The 19,413-nt window shown below is 57.7% G+C and overlaps 1 protein-coding gene across 1 annotated transcript; it reads right to left on the minus strand.

Moving 5' to 3' along the window:
- Positions 1-2,092: 2,092 nt before the first annotated feature.
- On the minus strand, positions 2,093-18,757 carry GBX1 (gastrulation brain homeobox 1). Its single transcript, XM_065399678.1, has 3 exons — positions 18,298-18,757; positions 17,563-17,565; positions 2,093-2,613 (listed from the first exon to the last, which is right to left on the minus strand). Exons 1-3 carry the CDS (start codon positions 18,755-18,757, stop codon positions 2,093-2,095), a joined length of 984 nt encoding a protein of 327 aa, XP_065255750.1.
- Positions 18,758-19,413: the final 656 nt, after the last annotated feature.

The following is a 19,413-nucleotide window of genomic DNA, read 5'->3' on the forward strand; positions in this document are numbered from 1 at the left end:
TCAGGGCACAAGAGACGCTTCGGAGCATCCCTTCGGGGCTCCTGTAGAGCCCGAGGCAGCGACTTGCACCCGGTGACACCTGCATCCAGCTCCCCTCCCCTGCCGTCTGAGGCAGAGCATGGCCATAAGAATGGCCACACTGGGTCAGCCCAAAGGGCCATCCAGCCCAGTGTCCTGTCTCCTGACAGTGGCCAATGCCAGGTGCCCCAGGGGGAACGGACAGAACAGGGAATCATCAAGTGATCCATCCCGTGGCCCATTCCCAGACGACCGTGCTGCCGACAGACAGGGTGACAGAGAACTCCCTGGCCCCAGCTCAGCTGACCCACTGGTGAGTTACCCTCACTTGAAAGTGTCTGCTTTGAATTTGTTTTGCTCCAGCCCCCAGGTTTCACTCTGCCTTCAGGGGGAAGCGCAGTCTGTGAGCAGAAAGCCTCTTGGCCTGGCGGTGTTAGTCAACCATGATCAAGTCACCTCTGAATCTCCTTCTGGTAGAGGGAGTTTCTTCAGTCTCCCTAAGTGGCAGGTTCTCCAGCCCTTGACTCATCGTTGTAGCTCTTCTGAGCCCCTTGCAGCCAAGCAACATCCTTGTTCCAGTGTCAACCCCAGACCTGGAGACAGGATCCCGTGATGGTCCCACTCCTGCTGCACCAACAGGTAATCCCACCTCCCAGTCGTAATGGAAAGGCCCCTGCTTATACCTCTCATTAGCCTTTTTAAGGTTAGCCACAGCATGCCCCCAGGAGCCCAACTCAGCTGGTTTCTACCTTGACCGGAGCCCTTTGCAAGGGATTTCCAGGAAAGACTTGCCCCTCCCCCCAGTGGCATGACCTACTGTCCTTGTTCCTAGTTGTGACCTTAGAGATGCCCCAAGCTCAGTGGGGACTGTCGAGATCTAGGCTGAGCTGCCATAGAGCAGGCCCTAGGACTCCCCGCAACGGATTCCCAGAGCAGGTCTGTTAGCAAAACACCCACTTGTCAGGGATGGAGAATCCACCGTTTCATGGTTAGTTCCCCTGCCTGGGGAAGGTGACACCTTATTTCCAGGTACCTTGCACTGAGGTGTATTAAAGCCCATTTTGTTTCCATGAGCAATCCCGACTGCGCTGTCATTGACTTACCCCAGCGCCTCCCACTCCGGCTGGCTTTGTGGCACCTGGCAATAATTGGCTATGTTCTTCATTAGATCATTAGTAAGATTTGAACTAGCGTTAGCCTAAGAACAGTCCCATCCTGTGGAATCTCACCCAGGAAGCTCCTTGGGACCAGTTACCTTTGGAGATCAGCCAGGTTTTAACCCATGTAATATGCACCATGTTGATTTTGCATCGTGCTGTGTTAGTGTGGGGCATTTCCAGCATGTCCACACATTGGCTGAGAGCTGCTTCCCCCTCTGCCCCCTCCCATCCCCCAGCCACCTCTGTGGCATGTGGCATGGTATCCAGGCAGAGCTTCTCCTTTCAGGGAGGCAGGCAGGGAAGAATCTGGTTTCCTTTCCATAGAAAATAATTTATTGAAATCACGACTATACATGGATGGGGCACAGACGCAGCCAGTCACAGTGATACCTTATGGACAGTGAGAATACGTATGCCATCCACCCCTTCTGTGCAACCCTGCCCTGCTGCAGGGAGGAGGGGATGGGGGAAGAAATGGGGGCATGCGGAGGTAGGGGGCCTGGAGAACCCACAGACTGATCATTGCACACAGGAGCCCAGCGCCAGCTAGAGCCCCATCCCTCCCGGAGGCAGCCCCACACTCCCCCAGACAGACGGACAGACACACACAATCCCATATGTACAGATTTTACACAGAATAAATAAGGGATATTTACAGAGAGGTTTGTGAGCAGTGGCTGGAGCACAACTAGTTAAAACTCCCCCTGCAGCACCGCCCCAAGGGTCTGCACTGGAGCGTCTCCCGTTGCTGCAGCGTCGGGAGTGGGAGCTTGGTCAGCCCTGGGCCCACTCGGCCATGCAAGGCAGGCCCCTCTGCCAGACATGGCACGCGCCTGCTAGTTTGCAGCCAGGGGCATTTGGCGTTTTCCCTCCCACAGAGTTTCTGAGCGGGAGCCCGGAGCATGTGGCAGGGCTCAGGGCCGGCTGCCCTGCTCTATCTGCTGGTGCTGGCTGCGCACGGCGAACCTGTTGACGTGCACGGGGATGGGCACCACGATCTTGGGGTTGCGGACGGGCTCACCAGAGCGGTTGTTGACGTTGCCGGCTTTGATGCGTTTCCACTTGGCGCGGCGGTTCTGGAACCAGATCTTGACCTGCACCTCACTGAGCTTGAGGGCGTGGGCGATCTGCGAGCGCTCCGTCAGGCTCAGGTACTTCTTGCAGTGGAATTCCTTCTCCAGCTCCAGCAGCTGCTCGCTGGTGAAGGCCGTGCGCCTCCGGCGGCTCTTCCCCGGGTTGGAGCCAGGGGGTGCCTGCTCCCCACCGGAGCTGCTCTTGGGTTTGGGCTTGGGCCCCAGGCAGCTGGCACTGCTCCCATCCAGGAAGCTCTCCTCCTCACTGTCAGGTGTGGAGCTCTCCTCTTCCCTCTCACTGCACGGGGTCTCTGCCGATTTCACCTCCAGCTTCTCTTCGTCGGAGCTGTACGCCTTGCCATCTGCAGCCAAGACAAACAGCGTTAACCAGGGCACCTGCGTGGGGCGAGGGAGCCAGTCTGCTCTGGAGACGCCTGCTGGGAAACCCCCAGGTAGACTTGCTGGGCCAACACCCCCCGCTCAGACCCTTGTCTGCACCGATGTTCCGGTGGGGAGCAACAGGGGGCCCAAGGGCAAGGGAGCCCCCAGCACTTTAGCCACCTGCTCTGAGTCAGGCCCGTGGAAAGATAACGACGCCTTGTCTGCACTAGAGCTCACCTGTCACTCCCTCCTACCCACCGCCCCAATGCAGGCACAGCAGGAGGAGCCTCCCCCATGCAGCCCACGCCAGGAGGGGGAGGGAAAGAGAGGGACAATTTCTGGGTTTGGTGCCCTCCCTGCCTCCCACGCGCCTAGAGCAGAACTCCCGTCTGCCTGGAAGTCACCAGGCTCCAGCCCAGACTCAGCAGATCTGAGGCTCACTGGATGAGCCCGTTTGGAGTTGGGGGCTCTGCAGCATTCGCACGCTCGGGGGGCAGCGCACGTGCTGTGGGAGAGTCATTTTCCCCTGCAGTTACTGCAATGTCCAGCTCTGCTGCTAACGGTCCCAGCAAGATACAGCTCCCAGGAAATAAATGGGTGTCGCTTCCCATCCCCTTCAGCCGGGCCGAAGTTCTGGGCTGCCTTTGCTGAGACGAGGGCTCGCTATTCCAGCTCGCATTAGCCACACTCCCAGAGCACCTCCCTGACGCTGGGTCACGGACACTCGAGCAATGCCCCAGGCCCAGCTGTGCTGTTCCAGAACCAGCCTCCAGCAGGTTCTTCACTGGGTGTGTTCGTGCTGAGCAGAGTCCGGCCAGCTCAGTGGTCCCCAGACTATGGGGCGCGGCAGGGCCTGGGCCAGCCCCCAAGGGGGGTGGGGAGGGAGCCCCACCCAGCTACACTCTGGCCCCGTCCCTGGCCCCAGTGCCAGCCCCAACCTCGGCACCCAGTTCTCGACTGTGGCTCTGGCCCTGTAACTCCCCGGGGGGGGGGCACAAACAAATTCCATTATGGGTTAGGGGGGACATGGCAGAAAAGGTTTGGGGACCACGGGTTTAGCTTGACTTTACCATGTTACAGGGAAGTAAGCAGCGCTCGTCATTTACTTCAGTCGCAGATCGAATCCTAGAAACGTTGGGCTCGAGGTCATCGCCGCCAGCCCCTGCACTGACGCAGACCCACGTAAACCAGCCCTGCCAGGGTCTGTTCAACCTGGGCTTAAAACCCCCGGTGCTGGGATTCCACAGCCTCCCAGCAACGCCTGTTCCAGAGCTGAACTCTCCTGGATACTAGGAAAGCTGGCTAGGTTTCCCTGGCTGCACATCATGTCCATTGCTGCTTGTCCTGCCCTCAGAGAGCAAGTGATCCCCATCCTCGTTATAACAGCCCGTAATAACCCATCTGAAGGCTGTCGTCAGCCCCCCTCAGTCTTCTTCTCTCAAGACTAAACACACCCAGTTTTTTAACCTTTCCTCACAGGTTTTCTGAACCTTTGATCAGTTTTGTTGCTCTCCTCTGGACTGTCTCCAATTTATCCACTTTCCTAAAGCGCAGCAGCCAGAACCAGCCCCCGGACTCCAACAGAGGCCCCATGAGGCCAAGCAGAGTGGGACAAATACCTCCCCCGTCTGACACACGACGCTCCCGTTCACACACACCGCAGAATCCGACTAGCCTTTTTCACAACTGCATCGGATCGTTTACTCTTAGTAAGTGTGTGCTCCACTATAAGCCCTAGTTCTCTTCTGCATGTTCTGTTACCTAATCCTGGCGAAACAAAGTTCTCTGGACAGAGGTGGCTCTTTTAATGTGTGATTTGTGCAAACAAATCAGGAAACCTGTTAAATTCCCATTCGCTAAAGTTCGGGAAATTCCTTCCCGGAACAAGAACGACGCTGCAGCGTCTGAGTAGCCGCTCTTGCGGCTGCAGAGACCCTCTGCCCTTTGCACTGTAACTACCGGTGCAGCTCCACCCACAGCTCCGGTGCTCCAGCCCAGGGATTCTCAAACGTCATTGCACTGCAACAAAAGTTACTACACGACCCCAGGATGGGGGAGCGACGCCTGAGCCCACCTGAGCCCTGCTGCTCCGGGCAGGGGGGCCAAAGCCGAAGTCCAAGGGCTTTGTCCTCAGGCAGGGGGCCTGTAACCCGAGCCCCACCACTCCGGGCTGAAGCCGAAGCCTGAGTCCAGGCAGAGGGGACTCAGCTTTGGCCCCAGGCCCCAGCCAGTCTCACGCCAGCCCTGGCGACCCCGTTAAAACGTTTGAGAAGCGCTGCTCTAGCTAGCGTTTGCAGGTTGTGCTCTGGTTACAGCTACATAAAGTCCTGGATCAAGGAACAGACTCAAAAGCAAATGGCGTATGTCTCTCCCCAGCACAGCATGAACAGTCAATGGTGGAAATCTGAAATTTACTTTTGCCAAAAACTGGAACGGTCAAGCTAGATGTTGGGTTTTCGCAGGATTTCTGCTGGTTCCGCACATGGGCAGCAGCAGGATGGGAAGCGACAGCACCAGGAAGCTGGCCCAGGCTTCCAGGAGAGTCACTCTGGCAGCGTACCCCACTCGCTGCAGCTTCCAACTGCGCATGTCCCTTCTAAACCCCCTCTACTCCCAGTGCCTTCCTGGGAGACAATCCCCTTCTGTTCTGCAGGGGGAGCGGTGCCAGATTCACAACATGTTAAGTAATGCAGCTAAAGAAAAGCAGAGAGTTCGTTGCAGACAGGGTTTTGCTTTCTCCCCATTGCTGGCTCAAGGGGATCTATGCCCAGGAACAGGGTGAGCTCTGGGGAGTTCAGAAACCCTTCCTGAGGCTTGGCCGACCAACAGCCCCTGCTGGCAACATCTGTAAGCAGAGCAGGCCTGGGTTTAGCCCCGGGTCAAGGAGTTAAGAAGCTCCACAGACGCAGGCCAGAGCTGAGCCTCTGCAGGAGCCAGCAGCGCTGGTCCAGTGCCCAGAGCCGCTCCAGCACAAAGCCAGATTGCACAACGCTGACTCTCGGAGACAAACCCAGCAGAGACTGGAGCTTCCAGGAGCAATCGGGCTGTTCTCACTGCAGAATTAGCCCAGGCTGGGATGGGTGTTGCCCCAACCCCCTCCTTTCCACACACCAAACCCTCTCACTAGAGGGTGGTGGCAGCTTTGCCCCTGGGTTAGCCTATGGCTCCAGCAGGCCACATGCTGCTTTCACTCAGGCTGATAAGCTGCTTGCTTTGCAGGGAGGAGACAGGCTAGATCACCTGAGTGTTGATAATCCTCCAATGCTGCAAGAAAGTGGGGTTTCCTCCTTATTGTGCTGTATGTGAGTCTTACGGTTTTGCATGACTACTGTGTGCCTCAGTTTCCCTGTGTATTGCACCAATGGCTAGGTAGTGGGGATAAAGGTGTGACTTTTCCTGAGACCCTCGGGGGCCGGTGAGGCTGCTCCAGCTGCCTGCATGTAAGCGATGGATGGTGCCCTTAACCTGAGAGCCAGAAGTGGGATGTGACCAGGTGACACTTTGCCTGGGAAGCAAGACAAAGACCAGAGAAGGAGCAATGGGATGTCTGAGGCCAGGCAGCTGGGTCCAGTTCAGTCTGCTGTGGGGGACTTGAGGAGGGGGTGTCCTGGGCATCTGGCTCAGGGTTTCCCCCATGATGGACTTGGCAGAAAGTCACTGATTTCTGTGCTAACAGGTTCTGTTCTACACTGTGTACATGTTGACTAATAAACCTTCTGTTTTTCCGGCTGTCAGAGTCACAACTGACTGCAGAGTTGGGTGCAGGGCCCTCTGGCTTCCCCAAGAGCCCCGCCCAGGCAGACTCGCTGTGGGAAGCGCACGGTGTGAGAAGGGGATGCTGAATGCTCCGAGGTCAGACCCAGGAAGGGGAAGCCATGTAAACTTCGTGCCCTGGCGACAGAGTCCTGACTGGCTTCATATAGAGCAGCTCCAGAGCGTCAGCCCGGTGACTCCATGACAAATGCCTTCCCACAATTCCCCCGTGTGCCCAGAAGGACAAACAAGTTTTCCCACAACTCAGAGCCCTGGGATGTGTCCGGAGACATCCGAGTGACACAGACCAGTCAGTGCAACCCCAGCAAGGACAGGAACGCAGGGAGGGTTCTGCAGAGTGGGTGTTAATGTTACACTCCCAGCCCAAGGATGGTTTTAAAACAGAGGTTCTATTAGACTTAACAGGTATATTAACAAGCCAACAGACACACGCAGCCTGCCTAAGCCCCACGCCAGCTCAGTCTCACCGGGACACAACCACCACTCTCCTTGCTTCCCCTCTGTGTTCCCTCGTCAGCAGCTCTCCGACCCATAAAGAGACAGGGCACAAGTCAATGACCCCTGACATTCCCTTTGAGTGGCACACTCAGCCCTTGTCTACACCGCAGCTCTGCCTCTGTAATGCCATAGCATACACACTCGCTACAGCGATGGAAGGGGTTTTCCCGATTGCTGTACCTGCTCCATCCCCGGCAGAGGCGGTAGCTAGACTGACAGAATTCTTCCACCCACCTAGCGGTGTCTACACCGGGGCTCAGGATGGCTGAACTCTGTCTTGAGGCTGTGAGTTTTTCACCCTCAGAGTGACGTAGCTAGGCTGACCTAAGTTTTAGGTGTAGACCAGGCCTCCCACCCGGGCAAGGCCAGTCCAGGTGCCCAGACCTGGGTGCCAGTCCCCCAAGTTAACTCAGCATGGATGATAGAGCCCGTAAAGCCCCCAGTCAGGAAGCAGAGATGATTGAGGTCACGGCACTGGGCCCCAGACAACCCCTGTCCAGGGGCAAGTCTCCATTCCCCTTCTGCAGCCCTTGCTGACCCCCTGAGCTCCTCACCACCACCCATGGGGCAACTAGGCTGGGGCAGCTGTCTGCTAGTGCCAATATCCCGCCGTGGAGGAGCTGAAAGCATCCCAGGTCCTAGCAGCTGGGCTGAACACATCCCTTCTGAGAGAGTCTCTCCAGCCCCATCTTCTCCTGAAACAGGGCTGTCCTGCAGGCGTCAGAGTTTCCATGCCCCAGAAATATGGCCAGGCCCAACTGCAGGGAACGCTCTGGGGGTCAAGAAGCAGCTGAGATTGTGGAGCCAGGACAACGATTCAGCAACACCCCATCACGGAGGTAGGAGCCGCTTCACCCTCAGACCTACACACGCCACAGCCACACCTAACCTCAGTAACTGGGAGACCCAACAGTACTAGCCCATCCCCGACTGCCGGGCCCCATCACAGCTGCCGTTCGCACCCAAGCACCTGGGGCAGGTGCCAGTTCACCCTGTACTTTCAGGACAACACCCAACTCATCTCTGGGCACCGTGGGGGCACCCCCCCCACACACAACTAGTCACACAGAATAGTTACCATGTGACACACTGGTTACTCAGCCGGATGAGTCCCACTCCAACAGCTCCATTACCTGCCTGAAAGCCCTGGCAAGAGTCAACAAAAGGGTGTCAAGGTGTCTCCAAGGCCCATCAGCGCCACCTTTTACCCTGTGCTTTGCTGCCCTCCTGGCCTCTGACCAGCCTTCGCTTCTGCGCTCCAGACATCCGCACCCCTTGGCGTCTCATGAGCCGGGCGTCTCACGAGCCGTGAGGTCCTGGATGACTGGAAAAAGGCTAATGTAGTGCCCATCTTTAAAAAAGGGAAGGAAAGGATACGGGGAACTACAGGCACGTCAGCCACACCTCAGTCCCTGGAAAAATCATGGAGCAGGTCCTCAAGGAATCAATTCTGAAGCACTTAGAGGAGAGGAAAGTGATCAGGAACAGTCAGCATGGATTCACCAAGAGCAAGTCATGCCTGACTAACCTAATTGCCTTCTATGAGCAGATAACTGGGTCTGTGGATGAGGGGAAAGCAGTGGATGTGTTATTCCTTGACTTTAGCAAAGCTTTTGATACAGTCTCCCACAGTATTCTTGCCAGCAAGTTAAAGAAGTATGGGCTGGATGAATGGACTATAAGGTGGATAGAAAGCTGGCTAGATCGTCGGGCTCAACGGGTAGTGATCAATGGCTCCATGTCTAGTTGGCAGCTGGTATCAAGCGGAGTGCCCCAAGGGTCGGTCCTGGGGCCAGTTTTGTTCAATATCTTCATTAATGATCTGGAGGATGGCGTGGACTGCATTCTCAGCAAGTTTGCAGATGACACTAAACTGGGAGGAGTGGTAGATACGCTGGAGGGTAGGGATAGGATACAGAGGGACCTAGACAAATTGGAGGATTGGGCCAAAAGAAACCCGATGAGGTTCAACAAGAACAAGTGCAGAGTCCTGCACTTAGGACGGAAGAATCCCATGCACTGTTACAGACTAGGGACCGAATGGCTAGGAAGCTGTTGTGCAGAAAAGGACCTAGGGGTCACAGTGGACGAGAAGCTGGATATGAGTCGACAGTGTGCCCTTGTTGCCAAGAAGGCTAACCGCATTTTGGGCTGTATAAGTAGGGGCATTGCCAGCAGATCGAGGGACGTGATCATTCCCCTCTATTCAGCACTGGTGAGGCCTCATCTGGAGAACTGTGTCCAGTTTTGGGCCCCACACTACAAGAAGGATGTGGAAAAATTGGAAAGAGTCCAGCGGAGGGCAACAAAAATGATTAGGGGGCTGGAGCACGACTTATGAAGAGAGGCTGAGGAAACTGGGATTGTTTAGTCTGCAGAAGAGAAGAATGAGAGGGGATTTGATAGCTGCTTTCAACTACCTGAAAGGGGGTTCCAAAGAGGATGGATCTAGACTGTTCTCAGTGGTACCAGATGACAGAACAGGGAGTAATGGTTTCAAGTTGCAGTGGGGGAGGTTTAGGTTGGTTATTAGGAAAAACTTTTCCACTGGGAGGCTGGTGAAGCACTGGAATGGGTTACCTAGGGAGGTGGTGGAATCTTCTCAACATTAACAAGTCACCGGGACCAGATGGCATTCACCCAAGAGTTCTGAAAGAACTCAAATGTGAAGTTGCGGAACTATTAACTAAGGTTTGTAACCTGTCCTTTAAATCGGCTTCTGTACCCAATGACTGGAAGTTATCTAATGTAACACCAATATTTAAAAAGGGTTCTAGAGGTGATCCTGGCAATTACAGACTGGTAAGTCTAACGTCGGTACTGGGCAAATTAGTCAAAACAATAGTTAAGAATAAAATTGTCAGACACATAGAAAAACAAACTGTTGAGCAATAGTCAACATGGTTTCTGTAAAGGGAAATCATGTCTTACTAATCTATTAGAGTTCTTTGAAGGGGGCAACAAACATGTGGATAAGGGGGATCCAGTGGACATAGTGTACTTAGCTTTCCAGAAAGCCTTTGACAACGTCCCTCACCAAAGGCTCTTACGTAAATTAAGCTGTCATGGGATAAAAGGGAAGGTCCTTTCATGGACTGAGAACTGGTTAAAAGACAGGGAACAAAGGGTAGGAATAAATGGTAAATTCTCAGAATGGAGAGGGGTAACTAGTGGTGTTCCCCAAGGGTCAGTCCTAGGACCAATCCTATTCAACTTATTCATAAATGATCTGGAGAAAGGGGTGAATAGTGAGGTAGCAAAGTTTGCAGATGATACTAAACTGCTCAAGATAGTTAAGACCAAAGCAGACTGTGAAGAACTTCAAAAAGATCTCACAAAACTAAGTGATTGGGCAACAAAATGGCAGATGAAATTTAATGTGGATAAATGTAAAGTAATGCACATTGGAAAAAATAATTCCAACTATACATACAATATGATGGGGGCTAATTTAGCTACAACGAGTCAGGAAAAAGATCTTGGAGTCATCGTGGATGTCCACGCAGTGTGCAGAGGCGGTCAAAAAAGCAAACAGGATGTTAGGAATAATTAAAAAGGGGATAGAGAATAAGACTGAGAATATATTATTGCCCTTATATAAATCAATGGTATGCCCACATCTCAAAAAAGATATACTGGCACTAGAAAAGGTTCAGAAAAGGGCAACTAAAATGATTAGGGGTTTGGAACGGGTTCCATATGAGGAGAGATTAAAGAGGTTAGGACTTTTCAGCTTGGAAAAGAGGAGACTAAGGGGAGATATGATATAGGTATATAAAATCATGAGTGATGTGGAGAAAGTGGATAAGGAAAAGTTATTTACTTATTCCCATAATATAAGAACTAGGGGGTCACCAAATGAAATTAATAAGCAGCAGGTTTAAAACAAATACAAGGATGTTCTTCTTCACGCAGTGCACAGTCAACTTGTGGAACTCCTTACCTGAGGAGGTTGCGAAGGCTAGGACTATAACAGCGTTTAAAAGAGAACTGGATAAATTCATGGTGGTTAAGTCCATTAATAGCTATTAGCCAGGATAGGTAAGGAATGGTGTCCCTAGCCTCTGTTTGTCAGAGGGTGGAGATGGATGGCAGGAGAGAGATCACTTGATCATTACCTGTTAGGTTCACTCCCTCTGGGGCACCTGGCATTGGCCACTGTCAGCAGACAGGATACTGGGCTGGATGGGCCTTTGGTCTGACCCGGTACGGCCATTCTTATGTTATGTTCTTATGTTCTTCCTTAGAGGTTTTTAAGGTCAGGCTTGACAAAGCCCTAGCTGGGATGATTTAGTTGGGAATTGGTCCTGCTTTGAGCAGGGGGTTGGACTAGATGACCTCTTGAGGTCCCTTCCAACCCTGATATTCTATGAAAAGAGCTTCCAACCTTCTCTGAGCCAGGTACTACATACTGCTGGTGCCAGGAGCCATGGCTGCCTCTCCCTGAGCTACAGACGCTCCCCTCGCCAGCCAGCAGCGCCCAGAGGCCTGTCAGTGAAGGAGATGCAGGTTACTCTGACGCCAAGGCCAGGCAGCCCCTACCTCAGCCTCTACAATCCACAGCCTTCAAGAAGCCACAAGCTGTGAACAGGTCAGACCTTGTCTTATCCCCCTCCCTGCTGGGGGGTGGGACCGAGGACTCCCCCCTAAGCCACATCCTCTGCCCCATCCGTTCTGGACATCGGGGCCATGGATCCCAAAGTCTCAGTCTAACACAGGCCAGACAACCTGCCACCCAGGGGCCCAGCAACGTGTGTGCAACCACCACAGTCACTATGAAAAGCTAAACAACTCCACACGCGGTTTGGGGACCCAGCCTGGGTGGGAGGTGCGCGGATGGGGAGAGAAAGAATGGGATGCAGCTGTTTGCAGAATCATAACCCAGTTGTCCCTCTCCAGTCCTGAGGGCTTGGCTGGAGATAAGGGTGGAAAGGAACAAACCTTAGAGAACCCCTTAACTCTGCCCCTTGGGTCCATGGCTGGAACTTCACCTCCATTGAATCTGCTTATGACAAATGTTTAACATTTCCCCAGCCAGAGGAAACCTACAGACTGGACCAGCCAAAGGATCCTCATGGTCAAACTGCAGTCACCGTTGGCATCACCATTCACCCCTGACATGCAGCGCAACAGGGCGCCACAAGGGGCCTGGCACAGTGGGAGATGCGGGTACCAGTGACACAGGAGGGAGAGAGGGGGACAGGAAAGAGATCCACTCTTGGGAGAAGGGCTCCAGCCAAAGGCTCCCCACAGCAGCGGGTTCTGATGATAACGGGGGCTCCAGCTACCAGCACAGACGTGGGCAGAGGCCTAGTGGAACAGAGGCTAGAGAAACAACGCTGGCGCTTTCATAGAGCCCAGGTGACCGGACTGATGCCCTGGGTAACGCTTCTGGCCGCTGTTCCGCAGAGCAGCTGGTTCTGGGCACTCGCTGTCCCAACACTCTGATGGAACCAACAGGCGCTGAGTCCAGAAGTGGCGGAAGCAGCGCCGCTCCCAGTGACCACAATCGAATGAGGTTCTGTGCCTGGAGGAGGTGAGGCCCCACGAAGTGATGCTGACGGGGGATTGCAATAGAACAAAGCAGCCCCCGGGTCAGCTGCAGAGGCAGTAAAATCCCTGCAGGGGCATGGATGCTACTGAGAAACCCAAGACAATAAGAGACGCTCTGAAGGCAAAGCAGCTGCGGAACAATAGGGAGCGAGAAGCGAAGAGGAAGCCAATAGGGCTAAATAGCGGGCGGGGGGTGGGGGGAGGCTATTCAGGCCACACCAAAATCCTTGATGCCTGCCCCAGTGAACCGAACAGGTGCATACGCTACAGCTGGCGAGAGGGGCGCTAGAAGGGCCAAAGTGGGGCTTGACAGCAAAGAGCAAAGGATGGGCCAGTGGTTAAGGCCCTTGTCTGGAATATAGGAGACCAGCGTTCAATTCCCTACTCAGCCATAGACTTCCTTTGGGACCTTGAGCAAGTCACTGTGCCTCACTCCCCATCTGTGCCGTGGGGAGCCCCGCCCTGCCACACCCAGGAGGCGCTAAGGTGATGGGGCCAGAGAACTATCACAGAGACACATGTAACAGGTGCAAAAACAAACGAGAGATTCTTTATGTCCATCAGAAGCAAGAAGCCTGTGAAGAACTGGGGGGGTCCACTGGATCACTGGGGATTAAAGGGAGCAATTAAAGAAGCCAAAAACATTGCTGAGAAGTGAAGTGATTTCTTTGCATCATCTCCATGCAGAGAATGCTGTGGAGATTCCCACCCCGGCCCTGCTCTTTTCTCACTATAAAGTTGAGGTGCTCGCGGAGATCAAGGTAGCAGAAGAAGTGCTGAAGCAAACTGATCATTTACAAACGCCACAAGTCCCCAGGCCCAGATGCTCCATCGCCGAATTCTGAAGGCGTTTGAATAGGAAGTGTTGAGCTGCTAGCAAAATATGCAACCTCTTATTAAAAGCCAGCTACTGTCGCCAACTACCGGAGGGGAGCAAATGCATTTTAAAAGAGGATCATACGTATCAGTCAGCCTCACATCTGTACCTGGGAAACTGGATGAAATTATAATTAAAAATAGTCTATTACAACACCTGGTAGGTCACATTAGGAGAGGGTCTAACCAGCACATTGTCTTCAAAGGAAATCGTGTTTTAGAATCGTAGGACTAGAAGGGACCTCGCCAGGTCATCCAGTCCAGCCCCCTGCACTCACAGCAGGACTACACATTATCTAGACCATCCCTGACAGGTGTTTGTCCAACCTGCTCTTAAAAACCTCCAGTGACAGACTCCACAACCTCCCTGGGCAGTTTATTCTAGTGCTTAACCATCCTGACAGGTAGGAAGTTTTTCCTAATGTCCAAACTAAGCCTCCCTTGCTGCAATTTAAGCCCATTGCTTCTTGTCCTGTCCTCAGAGATTAAGGAGAACAATTTACCTCCCTCCTCCTTGTAACAACCTTTTATGTACTTGAAAACTGTTATGTCCCCTCTCACTCTTCTCCAGACCAAACTAATCCAATTTTTTAAATCTTCCCTCATGGGTCATGTTTTCTAGACCTTTAATTTTGCTGATCTCTTAGAATTATCTGAACATGTCAATAAAGTAAATGGATAAAGGGAACTAGCTAACAAAAGCAACTAACCACAGTAGAGGATTGAAGAGGAGCCAATTTTATACCCATCTTTGAAAAAGGTGCAAATCATGATTCAGGGAATTACAGACCAGTGAGCCTTACTTCACTTTCAACCAATGTATTTAAAAGAGAATTATAAACAGAGGAACTTGCAACACCAGGGACAAAGTGTGTGTGTGTGTGTGTGTGTGTGGGGGGGGTGTTTTCTTAATGTTTTACACGCTGGCCGAGAGTCACTGCTGACTGCGGAGTTGGGGTACAGGGCCCTTTGGGGGCGTGTGAGGCTTCCCCCGTGTCCCATCCAGGTGGACTCATGGCATGAACAGGGGGCTGAATGCTCCGAGGTCAGACCCAGGAGGAGGGGGCTTGCCCTGGTGAGAGCGCGCCCCAGGGGAGTCACACTGCCAGAGGGCCCGTCTGACTTCATTCCCAGGGGTCCAGAGCACCCAGCCCCTGCACCCCGATACAAGGCTGCCCAACTTCTGCAGAGAAAATGTATTAGAAAACGCCTCGGGTATCAAATCTTTGTGCGTGTAAAACTGTGGCTAAAGGAGAACAGGATGCCAGTTTGTTTGGATTATTCAAAGGCCTGTTGATGATGCTCTGAAGGGAGCTAAGTAAAGGCAGGATGAGAGCGGAGGCTCAGTCACAGATCGGAAACCAGAGAAGGGCAGAACCAAGAGGCAGGATAAAAGATCAGCTGGACTGGGCCTGGGCCCGGGGCTTAACCCCACCGATCTGCAGAGGAGGGGGAGCAGGAGGGGGAAGCCTGCACATGACAGTCAATTACTCCGGTTGCGGGGAGACCGGAGAAGAGCGAGGAACCAGACCCAGCTGGGAGCGGGCAGGGATGGTGTCGCGGAGGGTGGGGGACTCAGGGCCCTGTACCCCCGGCTTCCTGCAATTCACCGGGACTCTCAGCCAGCCAGTAAAGCGGAAGGTTTATTGGATAACAGGAACACAGTCTACAGCAGAGCTCGATACAACCAGGATCCCTCAATCAAGTCCTTTTGGGGAGTGCAGGGAGCTTAGACCCCAGCTTGGGGTTCCCTGCATTGCACCACCCAGCCCCAAAACTGAAGAAGTCCCCAAAACTCTCCAGCAGCTCTCTCCCCCCTCCCCTCTGCTCCTCCTCTCCTTTGTTCCGTCTCCTGGGCAGAAGGTGTCACCTCTCCCACCCCCCTTCCTGGCTCAGGTTACAGCTCAGGTAGCTCAATGTAACTCCCAGGCTACATTCCCAGGTCAAATCTGCCCTGCTCCGTCACAGATGGCATTTCGCACTGATCAAGCTAGGAAATGCCTGTTGCTAACAACGTGCGCACCTCCGGGGTCTCACTCCGCTGCTCCGAGACGCGCCCGGAGCCCTGCGCCCAATGTCCAGCCGTGGCCATACACGCGACAGTAACTTTAGGGGGCTAAGGGACGGGCTGGAGACGCCTAGGGAAAGTGCCCTAATGCCAGGACACGAGCCGAGGCCAGGTGCCTAGCGCCGGTCACTGGGTCTCAGAGGAGACCCCAGAATTTAGGGCAGGCGATGCAAAGGCCGAGAGGCAGGAACACAGGTCTGGGGGGGGGGGGAGGGGGGGAGAGAGCGAGAGAGAGAGACCTGGCCAGGTCAGAGGGGACACCAAACAATGAGTTAGGCAGCCCCTCCGCGCACCCCCCCAAGACACCCCCAGGTTACTCCAGCCATGCCTCCTCCCGGCTGGGGGGTGGCAGAGATGGCTCCTGGGGCCGAGGGGGGCAGGGAAGCACCTGGCTGGGAGAAGTAGCAGCAGACGATCACCTGTTTCCTGACACAAGGGGAAAACTGATGAGAGGCGGCCCCAGGCTCCCCCGGCCTTCAGGGGGCTCCACTGCTGAGATCTAGACCCACCCCCCGCGGGATGGGCCCCCCTGCTGGGGGCTCCCCGGGGCGGTGATTGCAGCCCTGATCACTGGGGAGCTGCTCCTCGGACGCAGGGGCTGGCCGGGCGCGCTCTGCGATGCCTGGGTTTGCCAGCCCCCCAGGTCTCGGGTGCAGGAGGCCTGCGGGTCCCCGTCTCTCTGTTGGAGGCAGGGGGGACTTGGACCCGCCGGGCGCTCGCGGCGGTGCTGTGGGAAAGCCGCTTCCATCCCCGCGGGGTGCCCGGCCCCGCCAGACCGGGTCACGGCTCGATCTCCGCTGCCGCCGGGGAGCAGCGCCTCGGAGAGCGCCGCGCCCTGGTGCTGGGAGTGGGGTGACCCCGACTCCGGGTACCCTCGGCAGGGCGCACGGCGGGGCCCGGCTCCGGACCGCTCAGCTGGGTGCGGGCGGCGGCTGCGAGGGGAGTGACCCCGAGACATCCCACCTGCAAACACCGACACCCCTAGCGCTCCCCGCTGGACACCTCCCTCCCGTTCCGACACCCACCCCGCAAACCCCGGATCCCCCCGCGCGCGCAGACCCACTCCCGGCCAGAAATCCTCCCAGGCCGCCACCCCCCCCCCCACCACCTGCGCACCCCCGAACCCCATCCCCGCCGGACACCCCGGCACAGCCACCCCTGAGCGCACCCCCGAACCCCATCCCCGCCGGACACCCCGGCACAGCCACCGGCGCACCCCCGAACCCCATCCCCGCCGGACACCCCGGCACAGCCACCGGCGCACCCCCGAGTCCCCACCCCGCCAGACACCCCTGGGCACAGCCACCCACCCGACACCCCCACCTGCGCACACCCCTCCCCATATAAATAAACGAAAACACCCGGCTCTGGGCTGCCCGCGCACACACACGCGGGAACGTGGGTCCCGCTGCCCTGCGGAGAGGGGACCCCACAGTCCAGGAGCAACCCCCGCGCACGTGGGTCCCGTCCCATCGGGGGCTGCTGGGGCAGGTGCGTCACACGCCTGGGCAGCCCCAAGTGGAGGGGCCGCTACAGCCGGGTCTGTCCCGAGCCGAGCCCGGGGGGGGCCGGCGGCCGAGCCCGGCCTGGGACCCGCGAGGGGAGCGGCGCTCACCGCCCCTTCTCCCTCTGGGGTCCCCCCAGGCCGCCACCTCTCGACGCACCCGGCCACGCCTACTCCCAGGGCCGCCTGTGGGGAGGTCGGGCCGGGGCGCGGGGGAGAGCCAGCTCCCGCCGGAGACCCCTCCCCTGCCCGCCAGCCTGGGGCAGAGCCACACCCGGGGAAGGCTGGGGGCCCAAGGGGGAGATACCCAGAGCCGGCGCCTCCTCTGGAGCAAACCCCCCCCCCCAATCACACAGCTGTGGTTATCGGAGACCTCTTGCCCCAGGCACAGCAGAGGGGACCTCCGCCGGGAACCCCCTTCCCGCCCCATCAGCCGCTCCCCCCCCCTACACGTCTACCTGCCCCTGAAGCAACCTCCCCCCCCAACTGTACCCCCCCCAACCGCGGCTCCACCAGCCCCCGGGGCCCTGCCCCCCCGCAGCCCCACGCCCCCGAGTTATTCCACGCCTACAGACCCCTTCTCCACACACCCAGGTCTGCCCGGCCCCCTGCACCCCAACCTCGGCTCCCCCTGAAGTTCCCCCTCACCTCCAACACCGGCTTCCCCTGCCCCTCCCCCTGCAGTCCCCTTTACCCCAACCCCGTTTCCCCTCCCCCAGGGTCCCTCTCTCCCTACAGCCCCCCTCACCCCTCAACTCCGGCTCCACCTGCCCCCTCCCCCTGCAGCCCCCCTTAGCCCCCTAATTCCGGCTCCACCTGCCCCTTCCTATTAGTCCACCCCACAGCCCCCTTCTCCTAGGGGGCTCCACACTCGCCAATCGTGCACCTCTGGACCCTCGGTCCCCGCTGCAGCCCCCCGCCCGCCTCCAACGCCGGCGCAATCCGTTCCCGGGGTCCCTGCCCCCGCCATCCTTCAGCCCTGGTCCCAGCCCCTCCCAGGACGCTTCCCCCAACTCCGGCTCTGTTTGGTCCAGGAGTGTCTCCTCCGCGGAGCCCCTCCCCCGTACCTCCTTTCCCGGGTCTTTACCTGTAGCCCCCTTATTCCCTCCACCCCCAGTTCTCCCGCCCCGTCTGCACCCGATCGCTCCCCACCCCGGCAGCCTCCTGCCCCCGTAGCTCAGGAGCCAGAGCCGAGGAGGGGTACAGATCCTCTTCTCGCCCAGGCTGGAGCGCTACCCCCAGAGGGCCGGGAGGGCGCCGCGCTTTGCTCACGGAACAGGGCTGGCGGCTCCGCTCTGCTCCAGGAGGACCCGTGAGAGGGGTCAGCGCCCACCCCGCAGAAAGTTCCGCTGGCCAGGACGGGGCTGGCGGCGGCAGCAGCCCGGCTCTTACCTGGCAGGTTGGGGAAGGGGTCCGGGAAGTGTAGCGGCGGCTCGGGGGGCCCCTTGTCCCGGGCCGGGGGCAGCTCCTCCGCCTCCAAGTTCTCGGCGCTCCGCCTGCAGCCCGGCTCCGGGTTGGTGCGCGCAGCCGGCAGCTCCTGCGCCGGGTAGAAGCCATCCGGGGGCTCGTTGAAGTTGGGGAGCGCCGTAGTGAGCGCCACCATGGAGGGCACCCCCTGGCCCAGGCTGGCGCAGAAGGTGTTGGTGAGGCGGCCGGCGAAGGAGGCCAGCGGGGCGAGCGGGGGGAGGCCAGACTGCAGGGGTGCGTGCGACAGCGCCTGGGGCAGCACCAGCGGCCGGTAGGGCATGAACATGGGGTAGCCGGTGTAGAGCAGGTGGCCGGAGCGCGGCGGCGGGGTCCCGATCAGCGAGTCAATGGAGAAGGCGGCCCCTTGGCCGCTGGGTCTCTGCATGGCGAGCGGGCGCGGAGCGCCTCCCGGGCTGGCTGCGCCCCCACCTCCCCACGGGTTCCGGCCGCCGCCAACTTGCCGGGCCGCCCGGCTGCTCCCGGGCGCGCGGTGCCCAGCCTCTGCGCTGTGGGCTCCCCCTCTACGCGGGGCGCGCGGTGTCCCGGCTCTGCGCTGCGCAGGGGTGCTCCGCCGGGCTCCCCCTCGGCGCGGGGCGCGCGGTGTCCCGGCTCTGCGCTGCGCGGGGTGCTCCGCCGGGCTCACCCTCGGCGCGGGGCGCGCGGTGCTCCGCCGGGCTGTCTCTCTGCGCTGCGCGCGGTGCTCCGCCGGGCTCCCCCTCGGCGCGGGGCGCGCGGTGTCCCGCCCCTGCGCTGCGCGCGGAGCTCCGCCGGGCTCCCCCTCTGCGCGGGGCACGCGGTGTCCCGGCTCTGCGCTGCGCGGGGTGCTCCGCCGGGCTGTCTCTCTGCGCTGCGCAGGGCACACAACCTCTGCGCTGCGCGCGGTGCTCCGCCGGACTCCCCCTCTGCGCTGCGCGGTGCCTGGGTCCTCGGGTCCCTTCCTCACGATCCCCCCAGGTCCTGCGGGCTCCGGGCTCGCCGCCCCCGGGATCCTGCACCGCAGCCGTGCCCCGGAGCCCCGGCAGCGCTGCCTGCCCGCTGCCT

The sequence above is a fragment of the Emys orbicularis genome, chromosome 2, assembly GCF_028017835.1.
Source record: "Emys orbicularis isolate rEmyOrb1 chromosome 2, rEmyOrb1.hap1, whole genome shotgun sequence".
In the NCBI taxonomy this organism is placed as follows: domain Eukaryota; kingdom Metazoa; phylum Chordata; order Testudines; family Emydidae; genus Emys; species Emys orbicularis.

Coding starts and splice junctions, on each gene's coding strand:
- GBX1 (XM_065399678.1), bottom strand. CDS start 18,757: ATGCAGAGACCCAGCGGCCAAGGGGCCGCCTTCTCCATTGACTCGCTG.